Source organism: Populus nigra, chromosome 5 (assembly GCF_951802175.1).
Source record: "Populus nigra chromosome 5, ddPopNigr1.1, whole genome shotgun sequence".
NCBI lineage: Eukaryota > Viridiplantae > Streptophyta > Magnoliopsida > Malpighiales > Salicaceae > Populus > Populus nigra.
The window spans coordinates 17,059,865-17,079,951 of NC_084856.1; the positions used below are offsets into that span (position 1 = coordinate 17,059,865).

Consider the following 20,087-nt stretch of genomic DNA (forward strand, 5'->3'; position numbering starts at 1 on the left):
TATTAGTAATTCTAGTTGTGAGTGTTTAGAAAAATACATCAAACTACTTTGTACTTGGGCTTCTATGTAGGACACACCCTTCTCATAAACTACTTGTTATAAAAGAGTTGTTTTTCATCATCTTAGAGAATGGATAAAAGGTAGATAAGTTTGTGGGAGTGATTCTTTTAGTTGAGTTGATATTTGGTAGGCACTTCTAATACTATTTGTGTGTTTTTTATTTTATTTTATTTATGGAAGACTAGGGGAACATATATTAGGGCATAAGGTGATCAAGAAATGAGAATTTGAAAAGTGATAAATGATGAATAACTTATGAAGAGGGTTTTATGGTCACCTTTTGAGATGAAAACGAAGTCCTTGAAAACTATAATAAAATGCCTTTTCTTTATACATAGAACTTTCTCACTTAGTTTTAGCTATTTCCTGATGTTAATTACCAAAACCACCTCATATAGGCACTTCGCTAAGCCGAGGTTATTAAATTAACTATAGTTTTGTAATCATAAATGATTCCTAGTCAATGTGACATCAAACCTAAAAAATGTTACAAAGGCAATAGAATCAAATTTTAATTATTTTTTTTTTATTAATCAAAGTAATACATAATATTAAGATCTTACTTCTACTTCATACCTTGATGACCTTCACAAAGCCCGAGTTGATTTTTAGAATCAGAACTCTTACCATCAGGAAGAAGGTATATGAGGTGCTTGTTGGTGGCAAGGGCAGAAGATCCTTGATTGTTCATTTCTTTAACAAGCTGCCTAATTATTGGTGTATCACTTTGATGGAGAAATCCTTGTATCATGAGATGACAAGAGCAATAGCCTGGCATTCAATCATGATGTTCCATTTTTCTAAAATGTTTGTGCTTCAATTATTAGTCCTTGTTCGCAAAGGCCACTAATTAATGGATTGTATGTATAAATATTAGGTTGAAATCCTTCATCAGGCAGTCAAAATAATAGTTTATTTGCATATTGAATCCTACCATACTTGGACGGTCCATTAATAAGAATATTATAGATCACCAAATAAGGCTTTAAGTCACTCATTTTCATCTCTTGAAACTATTAAAATTAATTTTAAAATGTCTTTTTAGTTATTCTAGGTACATGTATGTAAAATATTAATATAGTTATTCTTTGAGTCTCTTGAATTATCCATATACTATTATAAAATTTTATGTTAAGTGTATTGTAATCTAAGTCCAAGTTTATGAAACTTCCTCTCTTATAAGAATAAAACGATATGAAAAAAAAAAAAAATTCTCTTGCATCATACTCCCCTACCTACCTTTCACCCCTAATTTTTTTTGTCTAAAACGGTATTAAAGCTAAATAAGGTAGTATTTGTTTTAATATCAATACTTGTTTCTTTTTATGCAACCCTACATAATAATTTTTTTTCATTTAATTTTATTTAATTACTTTTCTATGCATATCTATTTTTATTATTATTTGATTAAATAAAAATTTAAATAAAACAACAAAGTTATTGAACACAATTAGATCCATGACTTATGTTACAAGATAAAATATTTTTATCTACACCTGCCTCTTAATTTTCAAATTTAATATTTAGTTATTTTTAACAATTTATTTTTTAAATTTATTTATATATATAATTCTAAATTTATTTGATTATATCTATACATCATTTTTTTATTTATAATTAATTTTTTAATGTCAAGAAACGGGTTGAAAATGTCTTCTTATTCAATTTTTTACTTTAATTTTTTTTATTAATATAAATATATTCAGATCAAGTTCGAGTATCTCGATTAATTCTATAAATTTTAAAAGAGGATTCAGCTTTAATTTTTTTATCCCACGCATGACGGAGCGCGGGTCAACAGGAATGGCATACTATAAAGTATAGTTATAAACGATATAAAATTTAGTTTAATTGTTTGAAGTACATTACTAGATTGATAAAAGAGTCAAATTCTTCTCTGCAACTTTTGGGCTTTGAAATTTGAGAGCTTAGATAAGAAGTTCTGAGTTTTTTCAAAATTTTAGTCCAACATAAGGATTTCGGCTCTAATTCATTTCGGTCCATAATGAGCTTCACTTTTAACTTTATTTGTCTTTTTAAATAGGATTATAAATTTGTTATTTGTAAATTATAAATGTAGTATTAAAATTAAATAGATTTTTTCTTTGGTTTTAAGAATAATTAAATAGTTTTTATATGTTAAAATCTATTTATAACTTAGTCATTTTTCTTATTTCATAGCTTTTAAGAAATAAAAAAAATGATATGATAAGAATAATAAAAAAACATTTTTTAAATTATTAAATTAAATTAAATATGATCAATATTAATTAATTATTTTTTAAACTAGAAAAACTAGAGTAGCTAATTTATAATTAATTCTTTCTAATTTCAGTTGCATTCTCCTCTCCTGAAGTCCTGATATATACACTTTTCTCTCTTATAAAAATAAAACATATTTCGCCGAAAATGGGAGACGAAAGGAAGGAGAAGAAGAAGAGCAGGAAGAGAAGCTCCTCTCTGTCTTCGACTGAAGGTTCTCTTATATATGTATATATATTTTTTTCTGTTTTTTTTCTGGAGAAAGTGAAAGTAAAAAAGAAAATTTAAAGCATGATCTTGAATTGATATAATATGTTTTCTTTGATGTATTTTGATTAAATTGAAAAACCCACCTCAATTCTTCCGTGTAGTTTTGTTGGGAACCAACAAGTTTGTAATTTTATGTTCTATGAGACCTCAAACACGAAATTTGTTTGTTTTCCTGCATTTTCTCAGCAACCAATCAGAGCTTGGTATTGTTATAGTTGCCTTCTTTCTCTGGGTACTGGGTAAAATGGAAACTCGCCTCAATTATGTCAGTGGTCTAATTAGGAGAAAAAAAAGTTTGGTTTTTCAGGGTCTTTAAGGTTTCAAACGAAAGATGGGATTGCTATGTTGTTTTTGAATTTGGCTTTGATTGAAATTGTGTAGATGAAGGAGGAAGAAGGAAAAGGCAGAGAAGTGACAAGGAAGAAGGAGACGGAAGGAGAAGTAGAAAGAGTGATAAGAAAGAGAAGAGAAAGGACAAGAGGTCTCATAGGCACCACTCTGATAAAGGTATACTCTATACTATTCTAGTTTCTTTGTGTTTTTTATGTTTATGAAGCATGACATATTTTTCATGCTGTTGTTGTGTTCTGACCTTGCTAATATTCATTGCCTCAGAGAAGAAGTCTAAGGATAAACACAAAACCAAACGACACAAAGGGGATCGCCACTTGGTATGTTTGTTGAGCCTGTAGTAATCTTGAAGCAAGCTTTCATATTTTCTTATGTTGTGATTTGTGAAAGTAAATTAGGGTTTTGATTTTGCTGCTACTGGTGTTATGCCTTACCAACTCATGCACCTAAACCTGAAAGGAAGGGTGTGTTTTATTCATCAAGCTGTAGATTGTGATTTTGGATATTTTCAGTTCTTATTATGGTAGGATATTCTCAGGAATAGGTGCTTGGATAAAATGTGAAATAAGTATCCTAAGGCCTTGCAATGAGTTTTTGAATGAAAGGCACCTATAATTCATAACATAAGCTGATGTGCAAACAAATCTAAATGGGGATTCTAGTTCATCCTCTCAGCAGATATGTGGGGGTGGTCGTAATAATGCTATATACACTTTTTGGTGATGCAATCCTATGTGACAGGAAAGCAATCCACATGTGTGTAATGTCCGTAATATTGCAAAGAATACTTGTTGGTAATGTCCCTTAATTTAATCAGTGTATTAAGCCAAGTTCCAGTGATACTTTCAGTAACATTGAGAAAGTTTAGAATTACTGCTCTAGAGACTTGATTTTGCAAATTGTATCCACCTCTTGCTCAGCCATCATCCTTGGACTGGTGGAGAACTTCCTGTCTACTCAGCAAACTGGAACATAATTCTAAATATACACATCATTTATTGGGCCCTACAGAGCAAAGTAGAAATAGTTCTAAATGCCCTTTGTTTCTTGTAATGCATGGAAGGCACTAAGCTCTACCTATTTAAGAGCTAACTGCAGTTTCCTATTTCAATTGCAAATGTTTTAATTCTTTTGAATTTAGGACATTCTGGGGCCTCGATATGTGTAAAATTTGTTCAATATTTTACTTGGATGCTGTTAATGGTGGTGTACTTTAATAGGACAAACAATGAAGCATCCTATTCCAGAAGTGGAAATAATTTCTAAATCCTGTAAATGGCTGGAATAAGTTTTGCATTTAATTTAGCCATCGTTGATGCAGACCATGCATGAAGTATCCTGCTCGGCAGAGTTCACTTAGATTGATAGTTGTTGATTAGAGCAGTCAAAACTAGGAAAATCTTATGTCATGCACATCCTGTCTAAGTGTATCATAGTACACAGGTCAAAATTTGAAATGTTGAAAGTTAACAAATTACCTTGGAAATATCAGGTGTCATATGTTTGAACTTGAATGCGATTTTGGTTGGTGAGCATTTATAGATTTATTTGTAGAGTTTAAAGATCATTTCACTGATTTCTGCTGTAAACTTTTGTTCGTCCAGAAACCTGAGTTTCAACTGTCCAATGACGATTACTTCTCCAAGAATAATGAGTTCGCTACTTGGCTAAAAGAGAAGAAGAAAGTGTTTTTCTCTGACCTTACATCGGAATCTGCTCGAGAATTGTTTTCAGTCTTTGTCAAGGACTGGAATGCTCAGAAGCTTGAATCCCGATACTATGAGGGCATTTCAAGTGGGCCTCGAAGTGCCCATAACTGGGCACTCAAGCTTTAGAGAAGAAGACAGCGCCAGTGGTTTTGCTTTGCTTTGTTTTTGTATCTGTATGTCTTTCTATCCTGTTCTACGGACACTGGAGAACTTGACATTTTAAATCAGCTCATGCTAGAATGTTGGCATTTTGGGCCATTCTATGAATTGCTTGTAGGGCACACACTTGCATGATGTGTTTGATATATCTTAATCATCAAGAATAGTTGTTATTCAACTTTAAATCACCATGTTTCTATTGCAAAAACTTGAAACCGGAAAACAATTTTCTATTTTTTGCTAGAATTTTTCCCTCCGTTACCATCCATCATATACAATCTTCCTGTATTTTTCTTTGTCTTCTCCGTATGGTACCAAACTTAGTAATATTGCTAGACATTGAAGATTTTGGGTTATTTTCTTATCATGAGGAGCATGACACGTTAAATTATAGTATTAGTAATTGAGGAGACAATGAAGGAAAACAATTTTCTCCAGAAAAAGAAAAGGACCTAGGTCAGTGAAAGAAATTGACCATGGTATCTAAAATCTCCAAAACCCCACAAAACAAACAAAATTCGCACTCAAGAACAAAATTTGTAGATGATCATAAAGGTATAAATGTTCTGCTGACCGAAGCCATCTCAGGACCTGTATAATGTCCTCAAAGAAGTGAAACCGACTAACCCCATCCCTTCCACACCAGTTTTACTGAAGCCAATGAAAAATTCCAACATACATGTATTACAGGCACATCATTAAAATAAAGTGAAGTGGGAAAAGAGAGATTTGAAGAAATAAAAGGAGAAAAGACAGAAAGAAGAGGAGAAAGGAGCTGGGAAGAAGAATAGAATGAGCGGGAGAGGAGAGGGGAAAGAATCCATAAAGTAATTAAAAAGAGTACATGGGTTTATAATCCATTAAATAAAATGTCCAATAAACAATATAAATTAAGCTCAATAGAAACCAATAACATAGACTTGATTGTGCTCAATCTCTCATCCAAAGAGTGGAGAGTTAGGCTATCATCAATTATATATGATCAAACATGAGTGTGGACTATGTCTCAAGTTTGGTATCCCTACCAATTCTCGTAGAGTTATAAGAACTTGATTCTATTAAGTATAGCTCTAGTCTACTCCAATAATACTTTCAAAAAATAGGATTAAAGTTCTGCAATATATCTTCAATCTCCAATAATTCAAGTACAATCTGAAGTAAGTTGTCTTGTTCATAAACTGAGATTTATTAAACCTCATCATCTCTATTAAAAATAATTTGTGCATCCAAAATAATATCAATATATTCCTTTTGTACTAAAGATAAAGGTAGTCGGGTAAGAGTTTCAAAAGAATTATTAGGGATAGGTTGGTGCTATTTAGATATAACCAACTTTTTTATATTAAAATTAGAGCTAATACCAAATTTTAATTGTAGGTTAATAACATAAATATTTTATTCAACTATTTGTAACACTTTGAAGGGTCTAGAATTCCTTGCCTTCAATTTTTGATTGGTTCAAAGAGGATATCACTCATGTATAATTTGTATGATGAAATAATCTCGAATTTTAAATACCACATGATATTTATATAAATCAGCTTGAAATTTATATTATTCATTACTTGCTTGAATTTCTTTTATGATCTCAATATACAAATCATAAACTCTACATACAAAAGACTCATCTAAGTTAGACATCTTAGTGTGGGGAGACATGAGAGAAAAACTTGTAGATGTGCTAGGTTTGTGACCAAGAATACCATATAACTAAGGGTGTAGAATGAAATAAACACTATTCAAATCCTGAGTAAATATGGATTGGATACAAACTTGGGATCATCCTCATCTTCCTCATCATGAATAAGTGATATAGGATTAAAGAACTCAACATGTCGCTTAAAGTCTTTGAAGTGCTGAATGTCAAGTATAAGGGGTAAGAAATTAAGGTTCTGTTTGTTTGCTGAAAAGTAGTTTTTTTTTTAGAAAGTGAATTATTTTCCGATGTTTGATAGTGTAATGAAAAATAAATTAGAAAACATTTTTCAGTATTTGGTTATATCATGAAAAATGAGTTGGAAAAGAACTTGTTAATGTTTTATTTTTTTCAAGTTTATAAAAATAATGAGGAACAAATCTTACAAATTAAAAAGTTGAATGAGAATGAAATTGAAAAAAAATATAATTTCATAAATTATCTCAAATAAAATAAATAATAATCAAAATAATAGAGATCAAATTTAAAAAATAAAAAAATTGAAAGATAAAGAAATTAAAATAATAATAATTAACATTTCATAAATTATTTCAAATAAAATAAGTAACAATAAAAAAAATAAGGATCAAATTTGATAGATAAAAAATTTTAATTAAAAAATGATAAGGAAAAAGAAAATAACAATTATAAAAATGAGGACCAAAATTAATATAAAAATTAAATTCTAAGGGATGAAATTGAAAAAAAAATTCAAAAAAATATATACCAATCAAAAGTTTGAGGATCAAATTTGATATAATCAGCAAATAATGACATTTCTAATTTTTTTACAACTTCCGGAAAGTATTTTCCGCTCAAAATAAAAGGAAAACACTTTTCTGGAAACTAAGCCAAATTTTCTTTTGACTGGAAAGTGTTTTTCGTTGACCGGAAAGTGTTTTCTGTTGATCAACTTTTCTATTGGCAAACAAACACATGAAAGTTTGGAAAGTGATTTTTCGAAAACCACTTTCCGAGAAACAAACACAGCCTAAGGATTTTAAGAGGACATGCATATTTAAACCCTTATAACACTATACTTACCTCTTTAATGGTTTTATTAGAGAGTTTCCTGAAACTTCCTCTACAACTAAAGTAGACACAATAGACTTTTTCAAAGCCAAATTCTCAAACTCATTTGAACTTGTTATGTTAAGTTCTTCTTTAATATTCATTTCATTTAGATCTTTAAATTCCTCAAAATTAGGTTCATGCATTTGATCACCATAGTTTTTCTCTTCACTTATACATTTTTATTCTTTGATGACTTGAGTTTTAATAATATAATTGGCTGAATACTTAAGCTCATTTTAGGAATCTCATTAAGTACTCTTATCTTGTTCTTCCTTGCATGGTTGGCATTACTAGAGTTGGGTTTACAGAGGTCGAGCATCTAATATGAAACTATCATTCCCTAACTGAGGCCTAACATGGATACTATAGAGGTCCTAGCGTTTCACCCATTGACTTTTTATAAGTAACTCATTATCTTTCACTAAGGTATAAGCTTTGTTAATAGTAGAAACATCTCAAAGCATAACTTCTCTTCTAAGATCATCATTGGAGCCCCTATAAAACATACTTAAAGTTGTGGCATCATCCTCTCTTATAACACATTTCATTCATACTCATCAAATTGTGCTTTGTATTTACTAACAATTTGTTTCTTTGTTTGAGATTATTCTATTAGTCTAAAAGTTATTTCTATAAGATTGGGGTAGATACTTCTTCTATATTTGTTTTTTCATTTCAATTGAATTAGTGATAGGGAGATTTACATCTCCTCTCCAGACAATCCTTAACAATTTCCTAATAAAGTTGGACAATACCACTAAGTTTCATCTTAACAAATCTAACTCTTTAATTTTTAAATAAGTTAGACCGATCAAGATTAATGTAAAAGATCACAACGTGTTAGAAAAGGGCTTACATGATCCACTTACTCATTTTGCTTTAGTCTTATAACATAATTCTATGACTTTTGAAGATGCCATTAAAAAAATAAAGTGGAAAAAGTTTATGAATGATGAAATTAATGTCATTGAAAAAAACAACATTTAAGAATTGACAGAGATTCCAAAAAAACAGAAGATTGTTGATGTAAAATGGGTAAATAAGACAAAATTAAAGTAGATTTGTGATATTGATAAATATAAAGTACACTTGGTAGCTATAAGTTACAAGCAAGAATATAATGCTGATTACAAAGAATTTTTGCTCTGGTTGCAAGGTATTATATAATGAGATTGATTATTGCTTTGGCAACTTAAATTCATGGCCAATCTTGTAAAACTAACAATTCTATATAAAAACCCTCATTAGAAGAGAATTTTTTATTGTTAAAGTGAGTGTTTAAGAACTCTAGTTTAAGAAAGGATTGTTAGATATTAATTAAAATTCGAGTATAAGTAGGAATCTGTGATAAAAAATAAAATAAAAATATTTGTGTTAGACTATAATTAGAATCTTTGTTTAACTAGTTAGTTAGAATATTTATTAGATTATAATAGTTAGAGATTGTAATATCTTTATAAATATAAATATCAATATATATTCAAAATTTTAAGAGTCTTGAATCAATCAATAAACATAACATTTGGAAGTTAAATATTTATGTGCTTTCAACAATTGATATGAGGTTAGGTTAATTAGGAGAATAAAGACTCAGCAGCTGTTCGTTTGATCAACACAATTTTGGACTTAACGGTTTGGTTTTTAAATTTCATCTTTCAAGAAATGACAACTAGGTTTATAATTATAAGTAAAGATCAAAGGAGAAAGGGACGGTGAATTTCATTTTCTTGATAATGACTAATGCATCACAAGTTGCAAACTTTTTGAAACAAAATTGTGAAATATATATCTATAAGTCACATTAAGTAATACTTTAAAAGGTATCCTAAGTTTTACGGGTTAATTTTATTAAAAGAAAATCTCCGGCCTTTCCTTTAGCCTTGTTCAGCTTACAATCAAAAAGTAGAGAAAGATTCAAATTGAGACAAAACGGGGTTCATTCTTTTAGATTTTCTTGGTAGAAAACTTGAAATTGGAACAAGTAGTTCCCTTAGACAGAATCGAGGAGCTAAAACCCAATTTCTTGGACTCCAAATCGAATTGCAGCATATTATCCTCCAATTGATGACCGCCAATCACGATAGATGGACTCCCAATCCAATTTGAATCTCGTACGGTAGTGCTAGCCCCACCATCCACAAAAGCCAGGCACCATACATCAACACCTCCTTTCTTTACAATCCTAACCATAGAATTTGATCCAAAGATCTTCCAAACGACATCTTTGTTATGCAACACAAGATCGATGGTTGGCACAACAGGTCCCATCTTTGTAATCTTTATGTCACTTGCAGGGTAGCAGACACCGAATGGCTTAACGGGTTTCGTTGTTGTTTTAGTAAGATTGTAAGTTGAAGAAGCAGCTGCCTTCAAGAATGCTCTAGTAACAGCTTTGTAAATAGAACTCTCTAACTTCGTATATGGAGCAACAGTGCTGATCGTGGTCCCTCCAAAACCATTCTCACTGGTAATGGCTAAGAGGGATTGATTGAATTGCACCACCTTGTTGTTTACTTTTACAGAAGTCAACTCTATGTAATATTCAGGTGAAGCGATCTTATTGTCAGGTCCGGAGTCTTTTCCGACAGGGTTCACAATGAGTGGAGTATAAGTAAGAGAACTTGACAGGTCAATTCCCGGCGAGAAGTAATAAGGGCCTTTAGAACCAAAGAAGGCCACACCAGGCTGAGATTTTGAACCTGACAAGCAAATCGCAAAAAAATGTGGAGTGATCTGCACTGGGATGGAGATGTTTGATCTGCCAAAACCTGCTAAGCCAACAACACCTCTACCCAGGCCTTTGAGATAACTAGTATGACCACAGGAGAAGATGAAGTTGCGGATTTTTTCCAATGGTCCAACTTGAGAAGAACCATTTATTAATTCCGGCAAGGCTAAATAGTCAAGGAGGGCGGTAGCAATGGGGTCACTTCTTGTAAAGTCGATAGGCTCGATGGGGTTCACAGGAGAGAGCAAGCAAGAATTGTTGGCACAATTTGGACCTGGCGGATCCACACAGTTGACAAGGCAAGCAGGTTGACCTAGCAAATCAGCAAGTGGATAATCACAAGGTATGTGTTTGTATGTGGTGGAATGGAAGTACTTGTCGTCACAGTTGACCCAGGTAAAACTAGCGCCGAGGTCGACGAGTAATTTGGCTTGCCTGAGAGGGGTTTGCAGGTACGCAGTGATGATGTATTGGAGCGTAGAGCGGTCCTTTTGAATGGGCGACACAAAGGATTTTGTTGCTGTTGCTGGGAGAGGAAGAGTTAGGGAGGTTGTAAGAGATTGGATAAAGAAGAAGGTTAAAACTAAAACTAGTTTTGCCATTGCCATCTTGACTGGTGTGTGGTTGTCGACGAACCTGATGAAGAAGTGATGCGGGAAATGCTTGTTTATATTGCTGGCCTTGGGCTACGATTCTTCGAAAACACATGGGTGGCAGGCCCACGTGAGTTCTTGTTTATAATAGGTAGAAGAGATAAATTGATGTGCGGTTGATTAATGACTTGTCTGTCCAAGCATACACAAGGAAAGATTCTCCTAGGACACACCAAATATTATTTTTTTCTATGAATACATCTGGTAACTTTTTAAGCTTGTTTGTTTTTTTTTTATTTTTAAATACTTTTTTTTAATCCACTTTCCCTGCTTTTCAATGTTTGGCATTCTTAAAAACAATTACTCAAGAGAAAAGACATTTTTTACCAAGAAAAAATTTAGCTTTGAAAAGATTTTTTTTTTCATTTCATTATTTTTCAACTTTTTTATCTATCAAATTTAATTTTTATTCTTTTAATAAATTTAAAAACAAAATTAAAATATTAAAAAGTTATTTTTCAAGACAACCACATACTTGAAACTGTTTTTCAACTTATTTTTCATGAAAGTACTAACAAATATCGAAAAATTATCTCATTTTCAGAAATTCACTTTTCATGTAATTTGCTTTTTGACAAACAAACAAAACCTAAGATATTATAGAAAATATTATAGGTGTGGTGTTTATACTGTACACCACGCCACTATAACCACTCTTTTACTATCAACGTACTAGTGATTTTTTTTTCATTATGGGCATTAAACTTTTTCTTTGGAGAATTAATCCTTATATGGCCAAATTGATGGCCAATTGTTTCTGATTTCTTAATAAACAACAACATTGAAAGAATGAGGGCCAAAATGAAACAAAGGGGAAAATTGGTGGTGACATTGAAATTTGCGCAAAAAGTTTGAATTGGTCCTTATAATTTGCAATTTCCAACTTTTCAGTTTCTTTGGTTTTTTGAAAATTCAATTTTTGTTCAAAATTTTATTTTTTTTATTTTTTTTAGTTCACAGTTTAAGAGACAATAGAGATAGTCACAGGATTTTGATTGAGGGGGCAAAAGCTTTGGTTGACATGTATTTTTATCACAAGAAAGGTCGAACTTGGTGTCAATGAGTTTCATTTGATGGGAGAGATGCTCACCTAGGTGTTCCTTTACCTTTCCATCACCTGAAATGATAGATTTGATCTCGATAAATATTTTAAAATTGAGTTGATTTTGAGTTTTTGAACTGATTTTAGGGTTATTTAAGATTATTAATGGGTCGATAAATAATTATTTTTTTAGCAAAACAATAGTTGTCTCAACTTCTGGACAACCCTTAGGTTGCCAAAAACTAGGCTAGCAGATGATGCATCATCTGTGCAATTTTTTTTTAAAAAAAAGGTCTAGCATAGATCATGCATTTTTTGGATGGATTATGTGCACGTCTGACCAGTTTTGGTTTTTTTTTTACTATTTTCCTATTTTTTTTTATATTTTACTTTTTAGTTCATTCAAATAAATTGACTAAAAAATAATATGAAATATTTTTTATGAAATATCAATGAAATTCCATTTTTTTCCCAAGGAAATCATAGCCTTTCTTTTATATTAGCACACACTCTTTCTATACAACTCTTTTTTATTATTGTTTTTATATATTTTTTATAGCTACATCTTTTATTTGATTAAATACCATTCGGCCTTTTGCATTATTTCATGAAATTTGATGACATTATTATTTATAGCAATAGCCAACATTTTTCTTTTGCAGCCCTCCACAATAATTTTAATTCACAATCAGGGTTTAAGAAAGATATTTTCTAGTTTTAGATAAATTTAGGAGTGTTTTTAAAAGATAATTAAATAAATAAATAAGGTGAGACTTGTTCGTGTGGCTTTATTTAGTAGGTTAAGCATTCTAGCCCATCTAGAACCAAACGCCTAACCATCTATTTTATGTTAATTTTTATTTTCTTTTTTTATTTTAAATTTATTAAAATATATTAATTAAACATATATGTGGGATCCTAACTTAGTGGATATTCAATTTTATTTGAAATTACTTAAAATAGAAAAATTTTTTAAAAAATAATTTTAAAAATAAAATATTGTTTACTTTTTACCTAGTTTAAATATAAATGAATTGAAATTTTAAGTTTTATTTGAGATTAGTGAAATACATAGGTTAAATTCCCAACCTAGCGGGTATTCAATTTTATTTGAGATTAATTAAAATAAATAAATTAAATGTATGCCTCAACGTTTTGATTTACAATTAATTTTTTTTAATATAAAAAAAATTGGACACACCTTCACATTAATTTTTTTTTGCATCATTGTTTTTTGTTCCAATCATAGTGAAACGCAAGCCAATTGACTAGCTATCTTATATAATAAGCAATTGGGTTTTTTTAATAGTGAGGGAGCTAGCTATTTTTTTTTCAATTCTTTTTCTTTTTTGATTGAATCTTTTTTTCTTGTTTTTTCTCAATTTTATCCTTCAATATTTTATTGATTTTGAATTGGTCTTCGTTATTTATTTCAATTTGCTTTCTATGAGATTATTGTAGTCTCAAATAAATATCTCAATATTTGATTAATGCTTAATTTTGTAAATATCTATTTTTGTTATCATATCATTAAGTAAAAAATAGTAAAAAAAACGTTAAACCCAAAAGAGTCTAAGATCCTGGTCAAGGGTTTGGCGTGTTAAGCTGTTAAGTCCAGATCAATTCAATATATTGCTGTTTTAATATTAAAAAAACATCATCTTAAAAAAAAATTAAATCTAAATCATGATTTCTACCAATCATCCAGGTTGTCTTTGTACATTCCAGATCAACTGAGTCATGTTGGGGCAATTTTCATGCAAGTTAATTTTAAACCCAAGCTCAGTAAAAAGTTAAGTCGAGAGTTTTCAAGGTTGACCTGCTTGGTTGAGGCCTTTTTTTCCTTTTCCTTTTTCAATTATACTTTTATTTTTTCTTTTGATTGAATCCTTTTAGCTTTTTTTTTCTTTCAATTTCATCCTTTAATATTTGATTGATTTTGAAACTGTCTTCATAATTTGTTTCAGTTTGCTTTTTATAAAGTTATTACAATCTCAAATAAACATCCTAATAACTAATCAGTGTTGAATTTTGTGTGTTTATTTTTGTTATCATATCATTATATAAAAAAATAATTTTAAAAAAACAAAGTTATTAAATCTAGTGGGGACATAATTCGGGTTGTAGGTTTGACAAGTTAAGTTATAAAACTTGAGTTGATTTAATATGACACCTTCTCAATATTACAAATAAAAGACATTGTAACACTCTGTAAATTTTAATGCAACTTCATCTTTTCTAATAATCTTAATTATACATGTAAAATGATGTAAAATGAGGTGATTTTTTTAAGCTGACTTTTCCTTATCTTCATATTTTATTTAGAATGATTTTGACACATCTTGCAACACCCGTAGTACACTACATAAGCATATCTAACATATAAGGAATCTTCCATTTAAAAATAATGAATTTATCCAATTGAACAAAATTAGCAAAGTTTCCCCAACACAAAAATCCTACCTAAAATTTTACCCCATTTTAATACTTGCAAAAATAACAACTCAAACTACATTCGGCCATGCAACCAATACTCATGGGTAGCCTTAGGCATCCCACCTGAACTTATTTTATTGATTACATTTATTCAGCATAACTATACATAAGTAGAGTTTATATTATTTTATAAGCTATATACAAATATATATTTATTTAATGAACTTGTTTTATGACGAAATGAGCATGAAAGTCTGCAATATGATCTCAAGGTTGTGGTAATAATGGAAATATACTTGTAATATACGGAAGAAATAATTAAAAGATAGGGTAAGCACCCATATCCATGACTACTAATATTTTTACGACAACCTTAGGAATAAACACAACTTTTGAATATAAACTAGATGATTGGAAGGTTGAAATGGTAATTATTAACACTTTTTGAATATTATACAAGCAAACTATAAGAAAATGTATTTTTATAGTGCATTATGTGCTCCCTCTCATAATGCACCGTAGGCATCATTATTCAATGAATAGTAATGTTGGTGATACTTTGTGTTGAGATTTTCTTTTCTTTGCATATTCTTGGAATACAAGGACTTTGATAGAATTGAAAAATTGAATTAAAGGCTAATTTGATGAAATATGATTTAGATTTTTATTATAAAAAACAATTAAAAGAAGAAGGACCAAAATAATAATAATAATAATAATTAGGTTTTTGTTTTTATCTTTTTTGTGCAAAAAACTTTATTTTCATCCAAAAAGTTCATTTACACATTTTTTGGTCCCTTTAATTTTAGTCATTCATGTATAGGTCCTAAACTTTATTTATTTCGGTTGTGTTCGAGTATGTTTGTTTTTTAGGTAACTTTTGTGGTTGTAGTTTAAAAAAAATAAGTTTTAAAAAAGTGTGGATAGGTGTGGTTAGTTGAATAAGATACGTGTTTGATAAAAATTATGATTGATGTTAATGTGTAGCAAAAAACATGTATAAAATATTTGGGTTAGTTTCATCTTGGTAAAAAGGAATGCCATTGGTTTATATTTTAGCGTTTTATTTTGCTAAAATAAATAGATTGTGACACCAAATGATTTTTATTCTATTTAATTTTGGGCATCTTTGACTAATTAAAAAGTGTTTTAATGTTAGGAATATGTTTGATAAGGTGTTTAAGGTGATGTTTTGTAGGATCTTAGGTGAGAAAAATGGTTGATAAAGGGCTTCTGAGGTGTCAATGCTTAGACATTAACTTTTCGACCACTTGTCATGTTCAAAATCTTAACCAATAAATAACACATTATCTGTTTCTTTAGTAGACAATATGTTATTCGCTCATCAACATAATAATAATAATAATAATAATAATAATAATAATAATAATAATAATAAGAAAGCTAGTATGCATGCTTGACTTTCTTTCTATTTGAGCCAAACATGCAAGTCCAACATCATAGCCTAGACACCTCATCTTTTTCTATAGCCCTTTGACCTTTTTCTTAAAAAAAATAGTTTTTTTCCCTTATATTTTCATTCATTGTACTATAAATAAATAATATTTAGATTATTATTCAATTTTGCTATTGCTAATAAATAATATTATAGGTTATTATAGTAATACTAACAAATATTCTTTTAAGTACTATATACCTTATATGAAGAAGAAAATTAAAATTTTTGTCATCAATATTCAATTAAAATAAAATTTTCCTTTTTGTAATTTTTATATTTTTTTATATGATTTTAACACTTTAATAATTCCCTCCTTTAATCACATATAAAAAATTATTTTAATATATTTTATTAAAACTTGCTTTGAGATCATGAAAAATTTTTATTTAATAAATAACACTTCTAATTAAAAAAAATATTTTTGTTGAAATAATAAAGAAAAGCACTAGTAAGGAAATGTAGTTTAAATTGAAGAGATACATTTTCTCTAATTATTTCAAATAATTAAAATTTTTATGAACCTTTATTTTAATTCACATTGCCTTTTATTTAAAAAACATTATGATAATAAAAAAATATTTTATTCAAACCAAAAAATACATGAATAAAAAAAATAATAAAATGTATTTTTCATTTAAAATTTAAATTATTGTCTTTCATACAAACATTATGATAATAAAAAAAATTGAAATTTACCTGTATTTATTTATTAACCAGTAGAAAAATGGATGAGGGTCATAAATTCCATCGTTTCCCATTGATTCTTCACGACCGACAATTATAGGTTCATGCATCTGGATTTTTCACCTTATATATCTACTGTTTTACTCCATCTAATTAATCCATTTCTCTTCTTTCCAAAAGTTGACCTTAAAGTTCCAAGTCTGGCTCTCTTAAAGAAATTAGTGTTTATTTTGGGGTACATGTTTTTATTAATTTGTTTTTGTATTTTAAAATTATTTTAATATGTTGATATCATCAAAATTAATTTTTAAAAATAAAAAAAATATTATTTTAATATATTTTTAAAAAATAATTTATATTCCCGTGCAGAAGTACTGCACATGCCAATTACACCAAGGAATCATTCCATTTATTAAAAAAATAAAAATAAAAACTATTTAATTTGCTAAGAAATCATATTCGACGCAGTGACGAGCCTCCCTTCTAAACTATGAGTCTTGGGAGGCTGAGCTTGCATGATAATCATTAGTTTCTTTAGTAGAGTTCCAATTGTAGATAAAGGGTGTTTCAAAGTGTATTTTTTTAAAAATATATTTTTTATTTTTAAAAAATTATTTTTTACATTAATATATTATAATGATTCAAAAATATAAAAAAATATAAAAAAATATAAATAATTTTTTTTTATAAAACACAATTACATAGTCTCAAGAAAGTCTGAATTCAAAGATTTAAACAAGGGAAAACTCTACAATCCTGTTGCTTTACCCTTAAAAAGTTTATACATGGCTTATGTACCATTTAAGGCAACTGGGCAAATAAGTTGCCACATGTTTTGTCCTTGTACGTAGTTTTAGAAAATAATACATAGTCTTAGATTTTTTTTATGGTGAATTTTTTTTTTGGTTGAACTGGGTTGTTGTTGTTGTTGTTTTAGGCTTTGCTTTCTCTCTAGTTTTTTTTCTCTTAAAATCATTCTCTTTAGATCTCCATATGCATGTCATTGTACTCTTATTTACATATAACTCAATTTATTAACTCGTAATTTATTGATCAAAATAAGTTGTCCTTGCACCATATAATAGTAGATTGCATTTTCGAAAAATCCAATGGATCATGGTACTTTATTATAATTTACCCAAAAGCAAGGAAAAGGAAGTACAATATTAGAAAATACGTAAATTAATTAATGAAACAATCACCCCAGGTTCCCAGCTGCATGCGACTTGGGGATCTAACTGGTAGCTCCAATGGAGTTAACACCTGCGTGATTTTTCTTCTAAAGGTTTGTTTGAAACAAACCGGACAATTTTTTATACCAATTTGTATATTTATTATCATAAGGCAACACCATCATGCTACAACTGGAAGGGGATCTACGAGGAAAGCAGTCAGCATTTCCTTCGTCGTGTTACTGGCCTCTGTATAGCCATCATGATCCTTGTATACAACGTCGATGATACGAGCTAGATTAAGCATAAGTATCAAGACTTGCCTAGGAACAGTAGATGGCTTGAGAAGCTCCTCATTTATGTCTTTCCAATCAATTTCAACCATCTTGCTCAACATGTCATATGCTTCTTCCTTTGAAACACCATATTGCTTCATGCAGCACTCAACAGCTGACGCAACATGTCCTCTTTCTTGCTCAAACTGCATTTCAAACCAGACAACTGTTAGCAATGTTTTTTTTTTTTTATGTTAACTTATTCTTAAGTATTAAAGCATGCGTGTTGTTGCATGCACCTTTTGTCAAATTTAATTAAGCTGGTGTAAAATACAATTAAATTCTCAAGTGTGGGTCTATAAGCATATATGTTGCAAGAAGTAAAGTATTCTATTCAAAGCAGCGACGAGTTCGATCGATAATTGTTGTCAATAAACACTTTTAATAAACATTTTGATATTTAATTAATGCTCAATTTTGCAATATCTATTTTTATTATCATATCAGTAAGTAAAAAATAGTTAAAAAAAAAGTTAAACCCAAAAGAGTATATGATCCTGCTCAAGGGTTTGGCGGTTTAAGCTGTTAAGCCCGGATCGATTTAATATGTTGCTGTTTTAATATTAAAAAAAATATTTTTTTGATTTTTTTTTAAAATCCAAATCATGATTTCTACCAATTATCAAGGTTGTCTTTGCACCTTCCAGATCAACTAGGTCATGGTGGGGCAATTTTCATACAAATTAATTTTAAACCCAAGCTCAGTAAAAAGTTAGGTTGAGAGTTTTCAAGGTTGACTTACTTGGTTGGGGCCCTTTTTTCCTTTTTTTTTTTTTCAATTTCATCCTTCAACATTTAAATGATTTTGAAATGGTTTTCATAATTTATTTTGGTTTGTTTTTTGTGAGGATATTATAATCTCAAAAAAATATCCTAATATACGATTAGTGTTAAATTTTGCGTGTTTATTTTTGTTATCATATCATTAAGTAAAAAATAGTTTTAAAAAAATAAAGTTGTTAAACCTAATAGGAACATGATTTAGGTCGCAGGTTTGACAAGTTAAGTAATAAAACTTGAGTTGATCCAATATGTCACTTTCTCAATATTAAAAATAAAAAACATTGTAACACCCTGTAACTTTTAACGCAACTTCATCTTTTCCAGTAATCATATACATGTAAAATGAGGTGATTTTTTTTAAGCTGAATTTTTCTTATCTTCATATTTTATTTAGAATGATTTTGACATATCTTGTAAAACCCATAGTACACTACATAAGCATATCTAACATATAAAGAATCTTCCATTTAAAAATAATGAATTTATCCAATTAAACAAAATTAGCAGAGTTTTCTCTACACAAAAATTCTATCTAAAATTTTATCTCATTTTAATACCCTTATCTTGGTTATTAAAATGGGATATGGTATCTCTTTTTTTGTCAAAGTCCCGTTTGGTAGGTTCTGTGGTATCTCTTTGTGTGTGTGTGTGTTTCTCTCTCTCTCTCTCTCTCTCTCTCTCTCTCTCTCTCTATATATATATATATATATATATATATATATATATATATATATAGTAAGAAAAAATTATTTTTGATATCAATGCATGAAAACGATCTAAAAACATTAAAAAATATTAATTTTAAATAAAAAAAATTAAGGTAACATGGTTTGCATCGCGTTCCTAAACACTTAGTACATCATGTTGACATTGGAAAAATACCAATTATTTTAGAAAAATCACATAATTGAAAATGAAGAGATACTACAAATCTAACAAATACATTATAAATAATGTAATATATTTTACATTATCAATACATATTCAGTTTAAACATTAAATTATTCTCAAATATTAAAAAAAATGTAAATTATGTCAAATGATTTAAAGATTATATTAACAAAGATCTAATTAGAAAATAATCAGAATATAAATCACATATGATTTAATTGATATGCAATAATAAACTTATAAACAATTTAAAAGATCTTAGTAAGTATTGATCTCATATATAAAAACATATTTTTATATCAAATGTAAATATAAAAACTTAT

The 20,087-nt window shown here is 29.1% G+C and overlaps 2 protein-coding genes across 2 annotated transcripts; one reads left to right on the forward strand and one right to left on the reverse strand.

Annotated features, from left to right (window-relative positions):
• The first annotated feature begins 2,376 nt into the window (after positions 1-2,376).
• LOC133694026 (style cell-cycle inhibitor 1-A) lies at positions 2,377-4,996 on the forward strand. Its single transcript, XM_062115443.1, has 4 exons — positions 2,377-2,536; positions 2,974-3,099; positions 3,208-3,263; positions 4,548-4,996. The coding sequence occupies exons 1-4, from the start codon at positions 2,470-2,472 to the stop codon at positions 4,776-4,778; spliced, it is 480 nt and encodes a 159-aa protein (XP_061971427.1). The 5' UTR covers positions 2,377-2,469; the 3' UTR covers positions 4,779-4,996.
• A 4,406-nt stretch (positions 4,997-9,402) lies between these two features.
• Positions 9,403-10,936, reverse strand: LOC133694295 (probable aspartic proteinase GIP1). Its single transcript, XM_062115784.1, has one exon. The coding sequence runs from the start codon at positions 10,915-10,917 to the stop codon at positions 9,526-9,528; it is 1,392 nt and encodes a 463-aa protein (XP_061971768.1). The 5' UTR covers positions 10,918-10,936; the 3' UTR covers positions 9,403-9,525.
• Between the last annotated feature and the right edge of the window lie 9,151 nt (positions 10,937-20,087).